This window comes from Gambusia affinis, linkage group LG12, assembly GCF_019740435.1.
Source record: "Gambusia affinis linkage group LG12, SWU_Gaff_1.0, whole genome shotgun sequence".
In the NCBI taxonomy this organism is placed as follows: Eukaryota; Metazoa; Chordata; class Actinopteri; order Cyprinodontiformes; family Poeciliidae; genus Gambusia; species Gambusia affinis.
In genome coordinates this window covers 22,361,577-22,381,544 of record NC_057879.1, presented here as the reverse complement: position 1 = coordinate 22,381,544, position 19,968 = coordinate 22,361,577, and the positions used below count along the sequence as shown (strand labels likewise).

General features: G+C 34.5%; 2 protein-coding genes across 6 annotated transcripts in view; one reads left to right on the top strand and one right to left on the bottom strand.

The window, feature by feature from the left end:
- usp33 (ubiquitin specific peptidase 33) overlaps positions 1-5,019 on the bottom strand; it is a 32,568-nt gene extending 27,549 nt beyond the window's left edge. For both annotated transcript variants that reach the window (XM_044133785.1, XM_044133786.1), the window contains exon 1: positions 4,830-5,019. The gene's annotated coding sequence lies outside the window, so the exon portion shown is untranslated. The remainder of the gene's footprint in view (positions 1-4,829) is intronic.
- A 1,780-nt stretch (positions 5,020-6,799) lies between these two features.
- The window catches only part of miga1 (mitoguardin 1), an 18,910-nt gene continuing 5,741 nt past the window's right edge, over positions 6,800-19,968 (top strand). Inside the window, exons 1-15 of one of the 4 annotated variants that reach the window (XM_044135430.1) lie at positions 6,800-6,939; positions 8,227-8,389; positions 10,764-10,935; positions 11,614-11,738; positions 11,867-11,999; positions 13,043-13,179; positions 13,968-14,094; positions 14,942-15,042; positions 16,215-16,324; positions 17,856-17,928; positions 18,014-18,100; positions 18,189-18,287; positions 18,371-18,505; positions 18,586-18,639; positions 19,255-19,371. In XM_044135430.1, coding sequence (XP_043991365.1) covers positions 8,291-8,389; positions 10,764-10,935; positions 11,614-11,738; positions 11,867-11,999; positions 13,043-13,179; positions 13,968-14,094; positions 14,942-15,042; positions 16,215-16,324; positions 17,856-17,928; positions 18,014-18,100; positions 18,189-18,287; positions 18,371-18,505; positions 18,586-18,639; positions 19,255-19,371 — 1,569 coding nt within the window. In that variant the 5' untranslated portion in view covers positions 6,800-6,939; positions 8,227-8,290. Of the gene's footprint in view, positions 6,946-8,189; positions 8,390-10,763; positions 10,936-11,613; positions 11,739-11,866; positions 12,000-13,042; positions 13,180-13,967; positions 14,095-14,941; positions 15,043-16,214; positions 16,325-17,855; positions 17,929-18,013; positions 18,101-18,188; positions 18,288-18,370; positions 18,506-18,585; positions 18,640-19,254; positions 19,372-19,968 lie in introns of all 4 variants that reach the window. The other 3 variants (XM_044135428.1, XM_044135431.1, XM_044135429.1) reach the window with 3 other exon arrangements.

Sequence of the window (19,968 nt, the reverse complement as noted above, 5' to 3'; positions counted from 1 at the left end):
AAGAAAAAAAAAACTTTCCTTTGTCAGTAATATTTTTTAGTTGCAGATGCATCCTTTGCTACAAATAATCAACTGTTCACTTAAGGAATGATTTGTTATTGCATTTTAGGCAATGAAATGTTTATTTTCTTATTTAAAAAACAAACTTTTAATGTATTTTTAATGTTGTATAAAAACTCTTAAGTGGTTAAATGAAAAATTTGCGGAATGTGGCAGTTTCCCTATCCGATTAATCAATTAATCATCAGAGTAAAGAGTTAATTGCCAAAATAATCAATTATTAAAGTAATCAGTAGTTGCAGCACTAGTTTAGTTTGGTACAATCCAATAAAAGGATGTAAGACGTGTTTGCCAAGTATTATAGTAAACATATCTAAAGACTGTGATCTAGTGAGATGAGACCAAAGTGGAATTTCTTTGCCTACATGCAAGATGCTGTGTGTGAGAAACTAACATACTATCCCCACTTTGGAACACGGAAGTAACAGCATCATGGTGAAGGGACATCGAAGCTGGTCAGAGTTGACGGGAAGATCAATGGTGCTAAATACAGGGCAATGCTTTAAGAAAAGCCGATGGCAGAGGTTCAACTTCCAGTGAGACCAGTTCCAGTTGATTTATGTGTCAGAATGTGTCCCAGATAAAATCCACACCCAAATCCAACTGAGAATCCAAACTGGAAGATTAATTTTGCCACACTACGACTATCCTTCCAAGCCTGTCTGAACTTGAGCCATTTCACCCTGGGAAACAGGCATTAATTTCAGTCTCTAGACGTGCAAATCTGGTTGACAGATAACCCAAAAGACTTGCATTACAATTAAATACATTGACGTTTGTGGCTGAACTGTGACAGAATGTGAAACGGTTCGATACTTTAACAACAAACTGCAATATTTTAATAATAATAATAATTATTACTTACTCATTCCATTGAGGATATTTTTATAGTGCTCTTTATTTGAAAGGAAACTGGGTAATGAGGGAAGACATGCAGCACATGTCGCCAGGTCAGGAATCGAACTTGTGACCACCACCACGAAGCCTAAGGCCACAATATGTGGGTTGTGCTTTCCCCCTGCGTCACCACAGCACCCCCTCCAGTGAGGATTTATTATCATTTTGTTCATCAGAACTTCTTACTGTTTGTTGATCAGTAGTCCAGATTAAAACAGTTACATGTTTATTTAGTAGTATGTAATTATTCCAATTCAATTAAATAATACATTATGTTGCTGTAACTCATCGTAGCAGTCAGTCTTCCAACAAACTAGAGGTCTCTGACTGAAGATTGCTGCTGCAGGGCATGGTAACAGCTCAAAATCAAGGCAGGAGAGACAATATTCCATGGTAACATGTCCTGCATGATACAATAAGTAATTGGCAAGCACTGCTAATCCACCTCGTTTGCTTCTGCTTCTCCTCTTTAAATTCCTGTCTTGTTTCGTGGATAAAAAGCCAGATTCACAAAGCCTCCTTTTCAACTCCTCTGGGACTATTTGAACTTTTCAGATGCTAATTAGGTGCTAGAAGATGTAAAAACTATGCCACGTTGCCACGGTTACAGGTCACAACAACTGTCCAAATCTAAAATCCAAAACCAACGCATTAACAAAAAGAGGCAGCATTCCACAGGATTTCCTCTCCTCTACAAAAACTTTAAGACACCACAGATGAATATTTGTAAAGCTACAGAGAGAAAGAATATGTGAGGTGATGTGATCAAACGTTTTGTTTGAGGAACAGTTGCATTAAACAGGCGATCGTCTCCGTGCGTGCAGAAATCATGGTTCTTGTATTAAGTTGTGACATAAAGCAGTGATGTTAGAGTCTAAAGGGACGGTAAACAGAGGAGCAATGAAATGAGAATAAATCAGAAAAACTCAAATAATGAAGCATGTGCACAAAAGATAAAAGCAGTAACTTTACTGTATAAAATCAATTCACAATAAGAAATTTTATTGGACTATTAATTGTCCTAGAAGTTATTGCGATAATTGATAATATTGTTGTTCCGAAACCATTTTTAAGTAATATAATGGTAATGGCATAATAGTGCAAGAACACATTCTCAAAGATTAACAAACTTTAAAATGTAATGATCATTTAACCCAGGAACTGGAAGACATTTTAAATAGCCCAAATAAACAAAACAGAAACACCAAATAAATTAAATTATGGAGTCTCTGTAGACAAAATTAACTAACACAAAAAAATAACTAGTTGAGACTGGAGAGGTTTGTCATTTAGTTTTTGTTAGATAGAGAGAGAGACAAGGAGAAAACTGATAAATAACGCAAATGGAAATTAGTGACCTTGGGTTAATTTGTCATGCGATTAATTGATTTACTGTTTTTCAAGAGTTTGAAAATCATTTATTATTCAGCTATTTATATATAGTGTAACCTTAAATAAAACACACATTGAGGTAAAAACTGAAAAGGTAATTTCTGCAGACTAGAAAACTTGCAATGCAACAAACTAAACACACAGCCATATTTTGCGCAGCACATCTGCAAACTGTCAGCTGCGCTGCGACTTACTTAACATGTTCAAAATATATTGCACCGTCAAAGCATCATTTAAAACAAAAGGCACAGCGGCAGCTCTTTAACAAGACATCTGATAGGTTTATCGAGCTAAACGCTATGAAACACAAGCTCTAATCCTCTAATACATTTATGGTTGTGATTTAGGAGGGTGATGGCTTTTAGAGTTATTTGCAGCATTAAGGGAACATTAATGTTCTTCTCTTGCAAACAGGAAGTCATGAAAGCGTAGCTTATTTCAACGGGGAGATAATAACGTAAATACAAACTTGTAATAAATATAATGACGTTCAAGTCAATATGCACGCTGCTCATTAATAAAATGAAAATGGCTCATGAGAATAGTTTACAAAATGCAGACTGTTCCATTTTATACAAATAAACAAACAAGTAATTCACGTGGTGAAGCAAAACTTAATTTCTGTACCATTTTACCCTTCTAAAATGATACAGTATAAACTTGCACTGAACTTTGGAAGCATGGCTGAAAGGTCGAGTACAATAAACTCAACAAAAGAAACACACCTGGAAAGCTGGTTTCACTCTGCAGTGCAGATAGTGTCATTACAAACAAACAAACAGCTTAACATCACAGGCGTCCTACACATTTTTTAGGTAATATGCATCATACGTTTCTCAAATTATACCTTTTCACACCACTACTACATTGTGCACCCAGGCTTGGAGTGCATATAAGATTTATAAATGAAACAGTTTCCCTCTATATTTCTCCATAAAACTACAAGAGATGAAACATCTCATTGTCAGAGCTTCTTTTTCTTCTCTCTCGTCAAATTAATAATTTAATTGCCCTTGATTTCAAAAGCTGATGCAGAATTGATATTGCCATGCAAGTTTCATCATACACTTTACTTATATTTGCATTATTTTATTAATGAAACACATTTATTGATTCTCATGGATCTCCGTTTGTGCGCCTATATACTTATGATATATAGCCTTGTTTTGTTTTTCAATCAAATGTTACTGAAACAGTATGATTACTGGATTTTGAATAAACTGTTATTTTTAATGCTAATTGGTTCATTGGGTGAAAAAATGCTTTAAGGAAATGTCAGAAAATATACTCAATTAATTAAAAGCAGTTTTTAAATCTGATTTTTAAAAAAACAACAAATAAAATTGGTATTGGATTTTGTTTGGTAAATCAAAATAAATCATTTGAACTAATATAAGATCAGTTTTATTTGCCAAATTAAAACATGTAACACACTCAAATTGACAGTATTTGATCTATAAGGTTATAAAAAGACGTTTTAGAAATTAATGCACTTTATTAAAAGCATAAGTAGATAGATAGATATTAATATTCATAACTACTTAAATATTCCAAATATTTAAGGTTAAAGTTCATAAAGAAACTTCAGAATTAGCCAAATTATCATTATTCACAGGTCAGTTTAGGAATAAACAACAAGATTTTCATTTCTACCAACTATTAGTCATCATTTAATTGCCCCAAATGTGGGTTTTATAGTTTGTAATGTGTGATGTAAAGAGCTTCTAATTAAAATAGGGTCCCTGAGGGGCCCGTGTGCTGAGATGCCTAAAGGGGCCCGAGGGTGTTAATCCTGCTTTGACATGCAGGGTGGGGCGCTCACACAGTCAAAGCATCGCAAACAAAACCCGTGCTCGATTAAAATGTAATAATAATACTTTGATTGCATGGTTAAGTGCTATTTGTGGAAAAGTGAATATCTCGAGATATATTAATATCTTGGGTTAGCAAGACCAACAACAAGTTAACAAAAACCATTGTGCAGAAAACGTGAATCGGCGTCGTTTACCTGGAAGCTAAGAAATAGTTTAAAAATTTAATGTTAAAGGAAGAAAAAAAATCGACTCTTTATGCATTAGTTATCAAAAAAAGGAAATGGGTTACTTGTTTTTGGATTTAAATCAAATTGCAGAAGTGTGTGGGTTTGGCCTGGTCCGCTGCTCCTCTCAGAGTGAGCTGTCAAAATCAGGCGAGGCGTCAAAGGCTGACTTCGCTGTTAGCATTAGCCCGTTGGCAGTGACTGATCAATTTTAAAGCGGTTATTTGGGTTTCAACTTAACAATAGCTTCTCTGTTAACGTTAAAACGCAGTGTAAACGTACTCTCACAAAAAGAAATGTTTCCGTGTGACGCTTCGTCACTGATAACCATCTCGCTACGGTCATGCTAACTGATTAGCTAGCTAAGGTTACTGGTGATCAGTGACGAACCAATACAGGAGTCTTTGCTATCAACAAAAATAAAACCACCCGCGGTCCTTACCGGCTCGATATAAAGACACGCCGCTTCTCAAGTAAACTCAGCTCTTCTTGACGTCTCAGATAAACATTTGGTCTGTATTTCGAGACATTTTCTCAGAGGGCAATCCTTCACTGTAACGATAACGCTTCCCCCCTTCCCAGTCTCTCAGCGTGGTTGCTAACGTTACAACTGTCCCCGCCCCTTTTCGTCACAGGATACGATGGTTACACGATTCAGTGGAAAACCGGTGTTGTGTGAAATACATTAAGAGTTAAATACATTAAAAAAAGTTAAATAAATGAATAAATTAATTTCTCAATAAACCTAAAATAAAAAACAAATCCTGCCAAAAACAAATCCTACCTATTGCTAAATATTTTTAAATTTAGCAATTGTGTTATTCTTTATCAAGTCAGTATTATCAAGTATGATTATTCTCATATACTCTCATCGATTACATAAATGTCATTTAGAGAAATAATTAAACAGTATAAATTACAATAAGAATAAATTATATATAAGTCCTTGATTAAAAATCAGTGTCATGTAAAGAGTATTCACACAATAATTAAATACATTGTGCAGTGAACCCATCCCAAGTGCCATCTAGTGTGAAAAAATTGGAATACCAACCAAATCAAATTTCCCCTGAATATTCCTTTGCCGTCATCAATGTACTTGATGAAGTTTTAAATGAGCTATTTTTTTAGCAGTAATTGGAGTACCCCCAAATTTTACTTGCTTAGGAGTTGAATGATTTCAATAGATTTTTACTCATGTTTAATTAATTCAGCTATTTTGTAAAACGGGTATTCAAGTATTGAGTTCCCAATCATAATATCTGATTTCATATTTAAAATTGTATCATCAGACAAAAATAGGAATGTACAAATTATGGGATTGCATGGACTAACATGAAAAAATGAATGCAAATCACATAATTAAAAATGTCCAAATTCAGCAACATCTTTTCCAAATACATTTTTAGCATACAACTTACTTACAATCTATGAATGTTAGAATGTTAGAGCAAGGAAAAGTATTTCAAATGAACATTTACTGAAAGTGAACATTTACTGTATGTTCACTTTACCTCCAAGTTGCATAAAAAGCAGAGCAGATAGAAAATGGCAGTAGAACAATGAAGCTTGTGTACAAATGAAAAGAGTTTCAGGTGCCTTTTTGGTTAAAACATGTTTGTTCTTAATTCAGTAAAATTACCTGTAGTGTGTCAAGTTTGTAGAAATTTTACCTAAGTAAAGTTAGAGTTTTGTTTCCACTCTATTTAATAAATAAAAATCAACAGGGTGTTCTTTCTATGTATAAGAAAATATAAACAAAGTTAATGCCAACATTTAGAAGAGAACCAGAGAAGCGCTGAGGCAGGAGTGGATACTTTATCTGTGGCATAAAATAGAGTTCATATGGCTGTTTGCTGTGTTTATCTATAAAGGAAAACTTGAAGCTATGGGCAATTCTACATGTGCTAATGGACAATTCTAGAAAAAAAACACAAGACCAAAAATAGTTTCTATAAAGAAGAAAGAACTGAGAATGAAAATAGATAGTTAATATGAGCAAAATCTGCAGACAATGCAGAAATGGAAAAAATGTGAAATAAAGAAAAGTAATGGAGTAACAATGGAGTGAGGAAAAGTCATATTTATGTTTTCTGCCAACAACAGAGAAGGCAATTTAAAAAATGTATTCTTCAAAACTTTATCAACTTAATCATTTTGGTCAACATCACTTCTTAAATATATACCTCATATTTACACTTTAGAAGCACTTTATACTATGTATTTATTTTATATTTATATAACTATTTTTTAAACAACTCATCATTATATTCATGTGTATAATTGAAATGCTTGAAGTACTTCCCTTTACTAAAACAGACATGAATAAAGCACTGCAATACTACCCAAATCCAGAAGAGGGCGCAGAAACACCATTAAATAACCACAGACTTGAGGTTGTGCTTTTATTCTGAAGGCCAAGCTGGTTGAGAGCTGAGCGCGTGCAGCAAGGCTCGAGTCCTTCACTCGTCAGTTAACAACCACCGAGGTCACCGGGAGGAGTGGACGAACAACCGGGTGCTGGAGCGGAGGCAGTGAGAGAACCTGAAAATGTATCGGTGATAGGTCTTATATTCTTACCCTTTAACATTCATACTGGAGATAGGCCGATAATTAATCCGTGGGATTGTTTATTTTTAGCTAATTTAACTAAGTTAGCCAGCCTGCTGTCTAAGTTAGCCTTTAGCTGTGCTGCCAGGCCGTGCATTCCCATCATTTCTGGACCATGTGCTAATGTCATTATCAGCTGCAGAATTAGTGTCGCCAACAAGCTTTAGTTTTATAAATATATTTTAAAAAAGGTTAAAAAGAACCGTGTGGCATATTAGTTGTTTTGAGTGTCGTAAATGCGAATGTCGTTGCTTTTCAATTACTATAATTTGTTATTTTATTGTTAAAATAGTGACAGTATTCATATTAAACACCTTCCTAAAGTGTTTATATTTATTTTTGGTAAACTTGTGATAGTAAGAACATTGAACAAAAAAGTTCAATGCAGAATTAGGCTTCAATATTTTTAACTAAATATAGGGATTTATTAATTGTATATAATGTTAAATAAAGAGTATGGTTCGTTTCAAGTTGCAGGTTTTTTCATAGCCTCCTGGTTATTGAAGTAAAAGTGAAAATTAAAGTAAAAATATAATGAAATTGCTAAGTTTCCTTCACAAAATGTAACATCATTTTGTTAGTTTACATTACAAAATGATGAAAATGAATGATTTCATTAGATTATAAAATGATTCATTATTATTTAAAAAATATCTGTGCAAGTCAATGTTATAAATAAAGCTGACCATTATAATGAACTATTTCTGGTTTTTTAAAAAACAGATCAAGATCAATAAAGAGTTCCAAAGCAAATGATCTAAATCTTGTGATTTTTTTTTTTTTCCTGAACTGGTTTTTCTCTTAAATTCAAAAAATTCAGTACATATTGTCTTATTGACTCCTCACGTTACAAAGCACAGATATGTAAAACTATTTATCAATCACTAGAGAAGTAATTACAATTTCCCAGCAATCTGAAGGAGGCAGTCCAGTTAAACTTGCGATGAACAGAAAAAGTAATTTCATCTAACTGGATGTGGCATAGTGTCCTGAACATGTTGCTATCTTTTATGTTTATCTAGATATTTTAACAAAAATAAAGTCCAAAAACCTGTTTAAGGAAAGTGGTTTTCAAAATATTGAGTGATATCTGTATGTACCAGGGCTGCCGTTAGTTCAAGGTTTCTCAGGTATTTGCACATACTGAACACCTGAGGCTTTACATAACACCATCATTTTATCCCCTCCTCAGCTCTTTGAGGTTAAATCTCCTCTGCTGTCGTCCTCAGCGGATCCGGTGGAATGTCGGCGAGCGCCAAGCCGTTGCCAAGTCATGGGTAGAGCGCTGCCAAAATGACACACGAGACCCTGACAAGCTCCCAGTTGTCTCTCAAGGCCGCAGCTTTGCGAATGGTTGACCTACCGCTGTCCGTCTACAGCTCCCTGACACAGGTGAGCATGAGTTTTTATCAATTTTATAAAGATTTTTGTGGCTTTAAATAAATTGTTCTCAATCGGGGAAACAGAAGGGGCAACTTTTAGAGTTGCCAAAAAGGTAACTGTCCATAAAATTAATCAAGTAAGAGTAAGAAGTATTTGGTAAAACGGCTATGTAAATACTGATGGGCAGATCAGAACATCTGATTTAATATTTTATAACTGTGGCATCAGAGAGAAAAAAATAGGTTATGTGCAAACTAGTCAGGCATTTTAAAGACTAAAATTAAACACACTAATAAATTGCATAATTACAAATTAAGCAAGAAGAAATACATTTCCAAGATAAAACTTATGAAACTAATGCTTTAGAAAAGTAGAAAATGCATATTTATCTAAGTAAATCCAGTGATAATATATAGTGTTTACTGACACTTTTTGACCTATAAATGGCACAACAGGGTCAACAGATAGAAAATAACATTTAAACAACAAAGCTTGTGTACAAACAAGAGGTCTCACTTCAACATAAACTGTAGGTTTGTCTCTGTGTCTCAGGTATTTTCAGTTAAAATATGTTTATTTCATTCAGTGAAGTTACTCACACTGGGTAGAGTTCCCAGGCATTTTACTCAACTAAGAGTAGCGTGTAAAGTACAATATAGTAAAGTTCTCAAAGAAATTACTCAATTTAATGTAATTAATTAGTACCTCTGCAAAAGAAGTTGTCCAAGATGTTTAATACAATTTGATTTAAAGAAAAATGAGTTCGCAGTTTTTATTATCAACAGCAAGTGACTTCTTTTTTCTTTTCTCTTGAAAATGGAAAAGCATGTTTTACTGGATGCAAAGTACTGCAAATCAATATTTATCTTAAATATAAAACTGTTTCTTCTTTTGCCTGCTGTGGACAAGAAATTGTGTAAATTAAGACCCGTGTTACCAATGTTATCCTGCAGTTTAACAAACTAGTTTCCTGGGTTTTCCCTCCTTAGATGGTTTTACTTTCACATTTGCTTCTGTTTATCCTTTGGTGGAGGAAATGTCCTATATTTTCCATTACATACCCACATATTGCTGTGTTTCTCTAAAGGGTGTGAGCATTTGTTTGATGAGAGACTTGAAGCTTGTCGGATATGATTAGGGTCGTCTGATATATGGCAGCAACTCTAAAGCTACTTTGTTGTTATATTAAAGTATGTTGTTGATGTTTGAGCTTTTTCTGAAAGCTTTCATCGTTTGTAATGTTCAGCAGCAGCGTTTGTGCATAATCATCTCATTCTCAGGAAGTTCTGCAGTTTTATTGAAACTAAATCCCAGGTTCATTGATACCCAAAGCTTTTATTTTATGCATTCAGTCAGACTGACTATTTTTAAAATTGTTTGCAGCATGCAACAATATTATGAGTCACTTATCATAAGGGATAAAAGTTTCACAATTCTGTGAGATTTAACATTGAAAACGATTCAACTGATAGAAAAAGGCTCCAGTGTCCCACTGGTTTGAAAGAAAGGTTACAGAATCGATCTGCACACTGCAAAAACACAAAATCTTACCAAGTAATTTTGGTTTAGTTTCTAGTGCAAATATCTTAGTACACTTGAAATAAGACAAAACTAACTTACAAATAACTTTTCAGCAACATTTCAGAGCTTGTTTTAAGTTAATTCCTTAATATTAATGAAAAAGTTCTGGTTTCACTGGCAGATTATTTATCTTATAACAAGAATTATTTTTTTTATCAAAATAATTCCTTAATTTAAAAAAAATTAAGGAATTGTTGACTTAAAACAAGTTCCTATTTCTTTCTGAAAAGTTTTTTCTAAGTCAGTTTTGTCTAATTTTAAGTATAGTTATATATTTGTACTAGAAAGTAGACCAAAATTACTTTGTAAGATTGTGTAATTTTGCATTGCAGGGTTTCTCTCAGTGCATAATAAGCCTGGCGGGCCACCAGACTTTACTTGTGCCCCCACCAGGCTTAGCATTGTTAATTTATCTTAGTTTTTTAAAATTATTATTATTATTGCCTTTTTAAGACTTTATAGTTGGTGTCTAGGTATTAATCCTCCAGTCTTCCAATAACACATATCAAGAAATATTTTCGAATTTACTGTCAACTTTATACATTTTTTTACTCAAAAACATGGTGACCGGCTGGATGACTACCCTAGCACCCGAAGCACCGGGCTTAGCAAGTTTTCTGCTGTGCATTTGAAGTTTAATCAACTTTAATGTGATATATTAGCACGCAGTGTTTGTTTTTGGGTCAAAATCTCCACACTTCGTAGAATAAACTAAGAAAACATTAGCATGTTTGGAAGCTAAAATGTGTAGACTTCCTTTTAGGAGAAAAGTGTTGAATCGTTGGGATTTTCTGTCCTCCAGCTGAGCGTCAGCACCAGCACCAAGAAACTGGTGGCCGCCACAACCTTCGGGACCATCTCGCTCCTCCTCCTCGCTCGCCGCTTTCAAAGGAGGAAGGGCAGGAAGAAGGGCCAGTCGCCTCAGTGGGATCAGGTTGAGTTTGAGTTCGTCTCCCCGACGGCCGCAGAAAATGGTGAGAATGTTAAGAGTAACATTCAGACTACAGCTGAAACCATTAATTTTAGTAATCAATTAATTGTTAACTGCAATATAGAGACTCAAAAAGGGTAATTTGCTGAAAAAACAATATACTCAGAGCAGCAGTTAATCCAAAACTGGATCAAAAATATATATTAATTTTGTATTTAAGAAGAAGAAAAACTTTTTGTCTATGAATTTGTTTTTGTTTTGTTTTTTTGTTGTTTTTAGCATAACTTGATTAAAAGAAAATTTATTTAGCACCATTTGCTATACAATCAATTTAAAGGCTGAGTTTTTCACATGTTGATGTTGAAGTATTTTTTCCCTGCAGATAATTTTTTTAAGCGTTCACTAAACAAATGCTGTTTTTGCTATTTAAAAAAGGAACGAAAAACTTGATGAATTATTGCAAAATTTTGTCCAAATGATTAATTATCAGAATGATTAATAACTAAAGTAAAGTAAATAAAGTCTTTTAAATAAAATATTCTCAATTTACTACCACTTCACTATTACCTAATCAAACTGAAATGTGTGAACTTCCACTAGATCTTCTCCAGACTCTTAAAACTTTTCTTTTTGGATCTTTTTTTGATCTTTCTAGTGTAGAAGCTTGTTTTCTTGTTGTGTTAGGACCTTATATCCTCGTTTTTAATCTTTATCTCCTTAGATAACACCAGCCAAAACATCAGTGTCACCTTCAGCTCCAAGAATAGCTGCTCAGCTGGATCTGGGCTGGTTCTGACCACAAGAGATTACAGAAAACTGTCCGGGTCTCTGATGAGCCTTGCCTCGGTAAAACGAATCTCATTATCTGTTTTCTATGAACTTACAAAACCAGAAGTGTTAGAATAAATTGTTTCCTAACAGCATTTCCCATTACTTTATGTAGTAGTTTGAAGCCTCCTGTTTTGTGTCTGCAGGTAAAAAGTATGAACTCATCCAGCAGCAGCACCTGTGCAAACGAATCCATCGGTTGGGATGGAGGGACAGACGCCGATGTGTGCAGCGTCGTCAACCTGTCTATCACCACACCTGAAAATCTCTACCTGATGGGTGAGAACTTCCTGTAACCTGAATATTTTTCTAATCGTGATAAAACTGCACAAAATCCTATAACACAATAACAAATTTTTCTGCATGATAAATTCTCCCAGAAGTTATTAAAGTAAACCATTTTCAAATACGATAGTAAAGACTATAAACCCACCTTTTCATAGTTGCTTTTGAACCATAATAATTGAAACATTGGCCAACATACAGCTCTGGAAAACCTTAACAGCCCACTGCACTGAACCCCATTGAAAACCTCCTGGTTTTTCCACCAAATATTAACTTCTGATCGCTTCCTGAGTTAAAACATTAGCTTTGTTGTTTCTAAATTAATATTAACTTGTTTTATTTGCATTATTTGAGGTCTGGAAGGATTTATTTTGACCATTTTTCTTTTTGTGCAAATAAAAGCTAAATTTATGCCTGGAATTTCTGAGACATGTTGTCAATAGTTCATAGAATAAAAGAACAATGTTCATTTTACTCAAACAGATGCCTAAAAAAAGTAAAATCAGAGAAAATGATCATTTTAAATGGTCTCGATTTTTTTCCAGTGTATAATTTTGGTGATGGCACTTATCAAAATGTAATAATTGTCCAATTGTCAACTGCATGGTGTTTTCCTTATAACTTTGCAACGTTGTGTTTTTATTGTGTAAACTTTCTTGCTGCTGAAACTTGCTATACAAATAAACTTGATTGATCAATAATGGTATAAAAATGCAAGAACATAATTTAAAAGATCAATACATTTTAAATTCTAATAAATATGTAACACTGGAACTGGAAGACATTTTGAATATCCCAAATAAATAAACAAAATAGAAACAGCGAATAAAATAAAATATGAAGAAAAAGGAGATAGTTGAGCATCAAACTGAAGACTATTATCATCCAGTTTTTTGTAGAAAGAGAAAAACGATAAATTTATGCAAATGGAAAGTATTGAGCTTGTTTTCATTTATCATGCAATTAATTGGTTTATTGATTTATAATGAGGAATGCTGTGCTTTAAGACATTAACAGGGTGTGTGCCTTTCTCTCAGGCATGGATTTGTTTGAGGAGGCGCTGCAGCACTGGGAGGAAGCGCTGACGTTCAGGACCAGACAGGGTGACGACGACGCGAGCTGCAAATCTGTCAAGACGGGAGCCGGAGATGCAATCGCTGAGCAGAGCATGGAGGTGAGAGACGAACTCTGCTTCCTCATTGGCTGCATGTTGGAGCAGCTCTGTCATGTTAGCTCGGACTTGTTCTTTTTCTTGACTTTTCTTCCGTTTTCATTTTATTCCTGTCCGGGCAGTTATTCTGTCCGGTTTTGGATGCTTTGTTGCAGGAAGTCTTTCTTTTTCCCTTTCCTTTTATAGTTCCAAACAGTTATGATGCGTAACCGTGCCAACAAGTTTCTTTTGTTTTTTTTATAAACAACTGGGAGTAGGTGCGTCTCAAAAGCTCAACTAAAATCCCAAAGCTGTTAAAAAGGAGGTTTTATGAAAGCATAGACAATTTTCAAGTAATTTGATAAATTCTAATGAACATTTAACATTGGAGCTGGAAGACATGTAAAAATCCAAAATGAATAAATAAAACAACTTAAGCAACAAGTAAAATGAATTATAAAGTCTCTGTAAACAAAATTGTCCTTCAAAAAAATAGGGCTTGTTGAGACCAAAATCAAACCACCAGACTGAAGACTTTTGTCATCTGGAAAAATGATAAATTATGCAAGTGGAAATTATTGAGCCCGTTTAAATTTATCATGTGATTAATTAATTTATTGCTTTTTGTGAAAGGCCTATTTTGGAACGGAATTAGATAAATATCCTGAGAGAAACGGCTGCATGAATGGATGGATTTTAAAGCTGATAATCAAACATATATTCAGAGGACATAAAAAAATAGGTCATGCATCGTGTCTAATAGAGAACTGATGAAGTTAAAGATTAACTGTTTGTGCCATGTTTATGTTCAGGATGTAATCAGCGCGGAGTTTATCCACAGGCTGAAGTCTCTGCTGCAGCGGGCTTATCGCCTGCAGGGGGAGTTTGAGGGCGTGCTCGGCATGTCGGAGCCTTCGTCCCGCAGCAGCAGCAGCCAGGGTGAGTCACCCATGCGCTCTTATGTAATTCTTTATGTCAGCACATAATCCAGGTCTGCCTAATCCAAAGGTTGTTTGAGCTCTGCGCTATTATTTCTGAAATATGCACTGCAAAACATCCTAGTTCATCCCAGAGAATATGAGTTTTCAAAATGTTGGCTCCAAAAGTACAGCTGGATTTTTTTTTTTAACCTAATCAGTCATCTTCATCTATTAGAGGAAATTATTTTCTCCATCACTCTGTCTACACATCGATTTTGGAGAAAAATTATGGACAAAATGGCGTTCTTATCTCGTCTTTATGGCTGACTCTTAACAACTAAATCAATATGATTTACCTGGTAGCATTTTGACCCACGTTACCTTTTGTTCTGTTGGTTTGTTTATACTCGGTTTCTTTCTTTTTATGCAATAGAAAAATGGAAAACATCCCAGTTCAGTGTTTCCTCCATCCAGACAATATTTAATTTAATTTTATTTGTACATCTATTCCTCCTCTAATTAGTTGATATTTTGCATTTAAAGCTTGACTTTGACAGAAATGTCTATCATGAAGGAAATTAGTGTATTTACACAAATGAATGTCACGTTTCACATCACTCGATGAATCACGTTGTTCACTTTTTGATCAGTTCAGTCCAGAAACAACATATTCAAAATGAAGTATGGCTTTTTTTTGGCCAATCGCTGAAAGCTCCTCTCTATTCTTGGGATATTTTCTTTCATTTTCAGAGTTTATACACAGATAAACTCCGTTACGTAGCTTTAGAGCGTCCACTTTGCTGCTTTTGGAAACTCGGTGAACAAACTCAACGAATGTTTGTGAATGTTTTCATTCTGCCTCCCAGATCAAACGGCGGACCTTCTGGCCAGAGAGGAGCTGGACGACGTCTGCCTGAGAGACAGCATCAGCATCGCTTCCAACGACTCCTTTGTGTCGGCAGCTGAGGTAGGAAAAACATCAAACTTTTCTCTGGAGACTTCCTGAATCATCTCAAATAAAAACTTAAGATTTCTGATTCAACTAACTGAATTCTTATAAGTTTTCACTAAAACATAAGTAATTGCACATTTAATGCTTTTTTTTTGCTCAATTAAACCAAAATCTCATCCTTAAATTTTTTTTACTTTTGAGATTTCAGGTATCAGAAAGTTTGGTTTTATTTTTGCACCTCAACACTTAAATTAAAGTTTGATTTTGGTGCAACAGTAAACATGTAGAAACGTCTTTCACCTTGTGTCGAAGTCTAAGGTTGACTCAAATAGCTGCAGGTAACCAGAACTCGGTTTATCTTCTTTACTCATTAACTCTCCTTAATTCTCTGTAGGGGGTTGAACTTTGCATCCGGCACTATTGGTCATCTTGACCTGCAAAGTGCAAAAATAAACTGAACTGTTGTTAAAACTGATTTGTTTGTTCATCTCCCCTGTTTGAGTCCATCTTTGCACCTGTGTTTCTTAAAGTTAGTCCTATTTTGATGCTAAAATTATTCACAAAATAATATATGTGTTATGTCTGTGAAGTAACTGAAGTTAAGTGTGGAAAATTTACTTAATTTAATGCAGCTTACATACATATCTATTCATAGCAGATTTAAAATCGAGAAGCCCCAACAAAATCTGCTAAATACTCTGCCAACTTCAGTGTTTTTTAAGATTTGTGGAAATAATAAACCCCAACTAGATTGACTGTCCTCAAATTATTCTGGACACATTCACACTCAAATGTCCAGATGTTTAAAAAACTACTGGAAAATATTGAATTTAAGTTGGGAAAAATAAATGAAATTTATTTTATTTTTGTCATATTGTCCATTTCTTTAATTTTTTTTCAAAACTGGAGATCATATATACTGATGGAAAACATGTTATTGTACTGGAACGCCTTACAAATCCAACTGAATATTAGAAAAAGATTTGAAAACCCTGACGTCTGCAAATCACAACACAGAAATGAAGGTGGTCACATACACAAACTAAATGAATAACATCCAGCCACAATATTCAAACAAGTCCTGCTCAGCTTCTGTTTTCACTATACAAACCACACTTAGAGTAAAAAGAGTCTAATACTGAAATACTATTCTACTCATTTAACCTGGGATCATGTGTTTGGTTCAGCTGTCGGAGCACAGAGATCTGAGGAACACTTTTCCTCTCGGACATCATCCTTTTTATGAGGAGGCGCTGCAGATGGCTGAGGAGGGCAAAATCTCCTGCAGGGTGCTTCGGTAAGAAAGTTAATGTTTGGAACATCCGTGAGACTATTGTAGCTCTTTTACTTCAGAGGAAAACAAAAAAAATAATCAACTTACTATTAACTATCTGTTAATGGTTTATTAGATTAAAATTAGTTCCATTCGATTAACTAATGTCCTTATAGACATTATTTTAGTCTTGTAGTTTAGCCGCCATCCAGTAGAGGGCGCCGCTGGTCATTCTTAAACGGAGCCGTTGGTAAACAGAAACAGAGATGGAGGAGGGCTCTGCGCTAACAGGAAAGAGAAACGGTCCAAACGGAGTTCGTGTGAGGTGAAAATGCTATTTATGCGGTTCTGTTTCGAAATACAAACTCTAGATAAGTTCCTAAAGATTTAAACTTAATGGCGCTCATTCAGCCGAGCTGCATGACGAAAGCAGCGTCAACTTATCAATCAAAAACTACTGATTAGCTACGAAAGCGGCGCAGAGGATAACGAAAAATGATGACATTAGCACGGTTGATCTTGAGTGCTGACTACGTGTAATAATGTGAGAAAACAGCAATTAAATGTTTATTATGTCAGTATTTAACACAAAAATGGTCAAATATGACGTTGTGCACCAATGAATAGTTAGTCAATTAGTAAAAACAAATCCATTTTCGATGAATTAATTAATCAATAACTTCAATCTCTAGTCCAAACTTAAAGAAACACCAGAGAACATGGTCCTTGTTAATTCTGAAGTGAGTGTAAAATTTATTCCCGCCTTTACCTCGACATATATAGCTTGCACAAGTTAGTAAAAGTGGTGCTTAAAATCTAGCTTAGCTTTTTTTTTAGTATTTATTTATTTTTAATTATTGAAATGAATTTCTCGGTCGACCCTTGGAGGACCTTTTAAGCCTTTGTTTCATCTCTGTGTGCTGAATTCGGACACACCCCTATATTTAAAGTTCAGTCTGATTAAAACTGAACTCATGTTCAGAGTTCACCACTTCAAGTCAAATTTAAAAGTTTTTTTCTGAAAAATGTTGCAGAGGCCATGATGATGCAAAGCTTTTAAAGATCTCTCCTCCTAAACCTGGATCTACATAGCTTCTTAAAAAAAAAAAAAAGAAATTAAAATCCCAACATTCTGGTTAGTTGACCATATTGTTGTTTTTTGTTTTGAGAAAGCATTATTTTAATAATTTTCAGAGAAAATCAGCTCAATAATGTCGAGCTTGTAGTCCCAGTTGCCTTGAAATGGATCAGAATTAAGTTTATTGCCAAGTTATTTGTTACAGAGATTAGGATTTTATTTTGTTATGTGGGGGACACTAGAAAACATGTACAACCAATTTAACAAGATTTCTCCATCAAATTATTAAGATGGTATGCAGAGATATTGGGAAGTGTGCAAACCTTAAGTAAGTGGGTTTATAAAATGCAGTAAACAGTGTGTTCACGAGTTTCCATTTTATATTTTTACAGCATCTTAAATTCTTACAGAACCGGAGAAGCAGCATTAAGTTACTGTTTTGGTGTTTGGTGAAGTTTTGTTCTCAATAATTTTCAGAACTGAGATACTGGAATGTCTTGGTGACTTGGATTTCCTGGCAAAGCTGCACTGCGTACGGCAGGCATGCGAGGTACAGTCCAACTTCATTATCATCATTTTACAGTTTCATCTGCAGAAAACTGATCAGATATATTAAAACGGTATTTTGTCTTCAGCTCATTTTGAGTGACAGGGCTACCAGGATGTTTCTTGCTGACACTGGAAAGAAAATCTTGTCTTCCATTGTAGTCAAAGCCCAAAAAGTAGGTCTGAAACATGGCTTTTGTGTGTTAAATTATATTTAATGGTTGAGTTTTTCCTCCTGTCATGGACGACTTTCTGTTTTTCCAGAATCCAAAGCGATTTGAGGAAGTGTTTGAGGAGCTGATTGTCTTCCTGGAGCATTCGGATCATTGGGAAGACACAGAGCTGGAACTGGCTTCACGAGGGGTTTGTTTAAAAACCCAGATTATTAAATTGTTGTACCACAGTTTTTCTTTGTATGTCTAATATTTCACACTCTTCCTCACTAGGTTAGGCATCTGAACTTCTATGACGTTGTTCTGGATTTCATCCTGATGGATTCCTTTGAGGACCTGGAAAATCCTCCCATCTCAATCCAGAACGTGATCAACAACCGCTGGCTCAACAGCTCCTTTAAAGAGACGGTGAGGAAAAACAGCAGCAAAGTAAATAAATTTTGACCCCACTGCTATCTGGCATTGTGTTGAATTATATTATTTCTCAGGCGGTGGCGTCAAGCTGTTGGTCAGTACTGAAACAGAAGAGACAGCACATGAAGGTAGGAGCGTCTCCTAATGCATGAGTTCCCAAACTTTTCCATTTCATGGCCCCTTTTGAAAACTTAGACAATAGTACAAAATATGTATAGAAGCATCAACTTTTAGAATGTTTTTTTTATTCACTATTCAATAATTACTTCATTTATTTAGCATAAATGCTGCCTCATACTATCTGAAAGTTATTATCAGACAATATATTATGACTTTATTACCAGATAGTACAAATTTTAATCAGTTTCCTCTTTTGATTATTTGAAAATATGTAATATTTTATATTAATCACATTAGATTTTAATTTATTCCCACTGTTTTCATGGTTTTTTGGAGCAGTTTCCAGTTTCTTACAAAGCCAGCTTGATTAATTTGACTGGTAATCACAAAATTAATTATATTAACTTGTATTTTATTTTTTAAAAATTGAATAACAGAAATAAAAAAATACGAAGAAAATTTAGGATTATCTTATTTTTGCCTTTTTTTTCTCATCTTCCCTCCTTTTTCTCATCTTGTGAATCCTCCACAGCGCCCCCTGGTGTCCTAATGCATAACACATCAATACTAAAACTGTTATTTCAGTGGATTACACTTAGTTGGAAACATTTTCACTTTTCCAGGTGTCCAATGGCTTCATTGCTCATTTCTACGCCGTGTGTGAACAGATCAGCCCCGTCCTGGCCTGGGGCTTCCTGGGCCCAAAGAGCTCCCTGCACGAGTTCTGCTGCTTCTTTAAGGTCCGAAAATCAGACTAATCTGTGGTATCTGATTTCATTCAGAACTTTTAAACAGAGAAGATGAGTTCTTTTTTCAAAGGCATATGGGAAATTAAAGTCCTTAGAAAAAAAACTTGATTTAATTGCTACTTAAGTTCTGAGTAACTGAGTAAAACATCAATCATTTTATACTTAAAAATGATTGATGTTTATTTCATCAATCAATCACTTAACTTTTTACTAAAGTATAAAGTTAAGTGAAAATTTTGGTAATTTGGTAACTACAATATAAATAATTTAAACAATATAATTACAAAATAAAATAATTAGGCAAAATAAAAATGTTTGTAAATCAGTTTGTTTAAAGAAAAAACGTATTAATTTTTAACAGATACTGAGTGTGTCTGTCTGGTGAATTTTTATTTAAAACGTTTGTTTTACATTCAGTGGGTAAAGAGTCCATAATTTTTATGCAACTAAGAGTAGAGATAATGAAATTACTCAAAGTACAGAGTAGTAAAAATACTCCGAAAAGTAAATTTAATTTTTCAAAAACGTTACTCGGGTAAATCTAACTGGTTCCTATCCGACTCTAATAATTTGCCAATTTATGTTTAA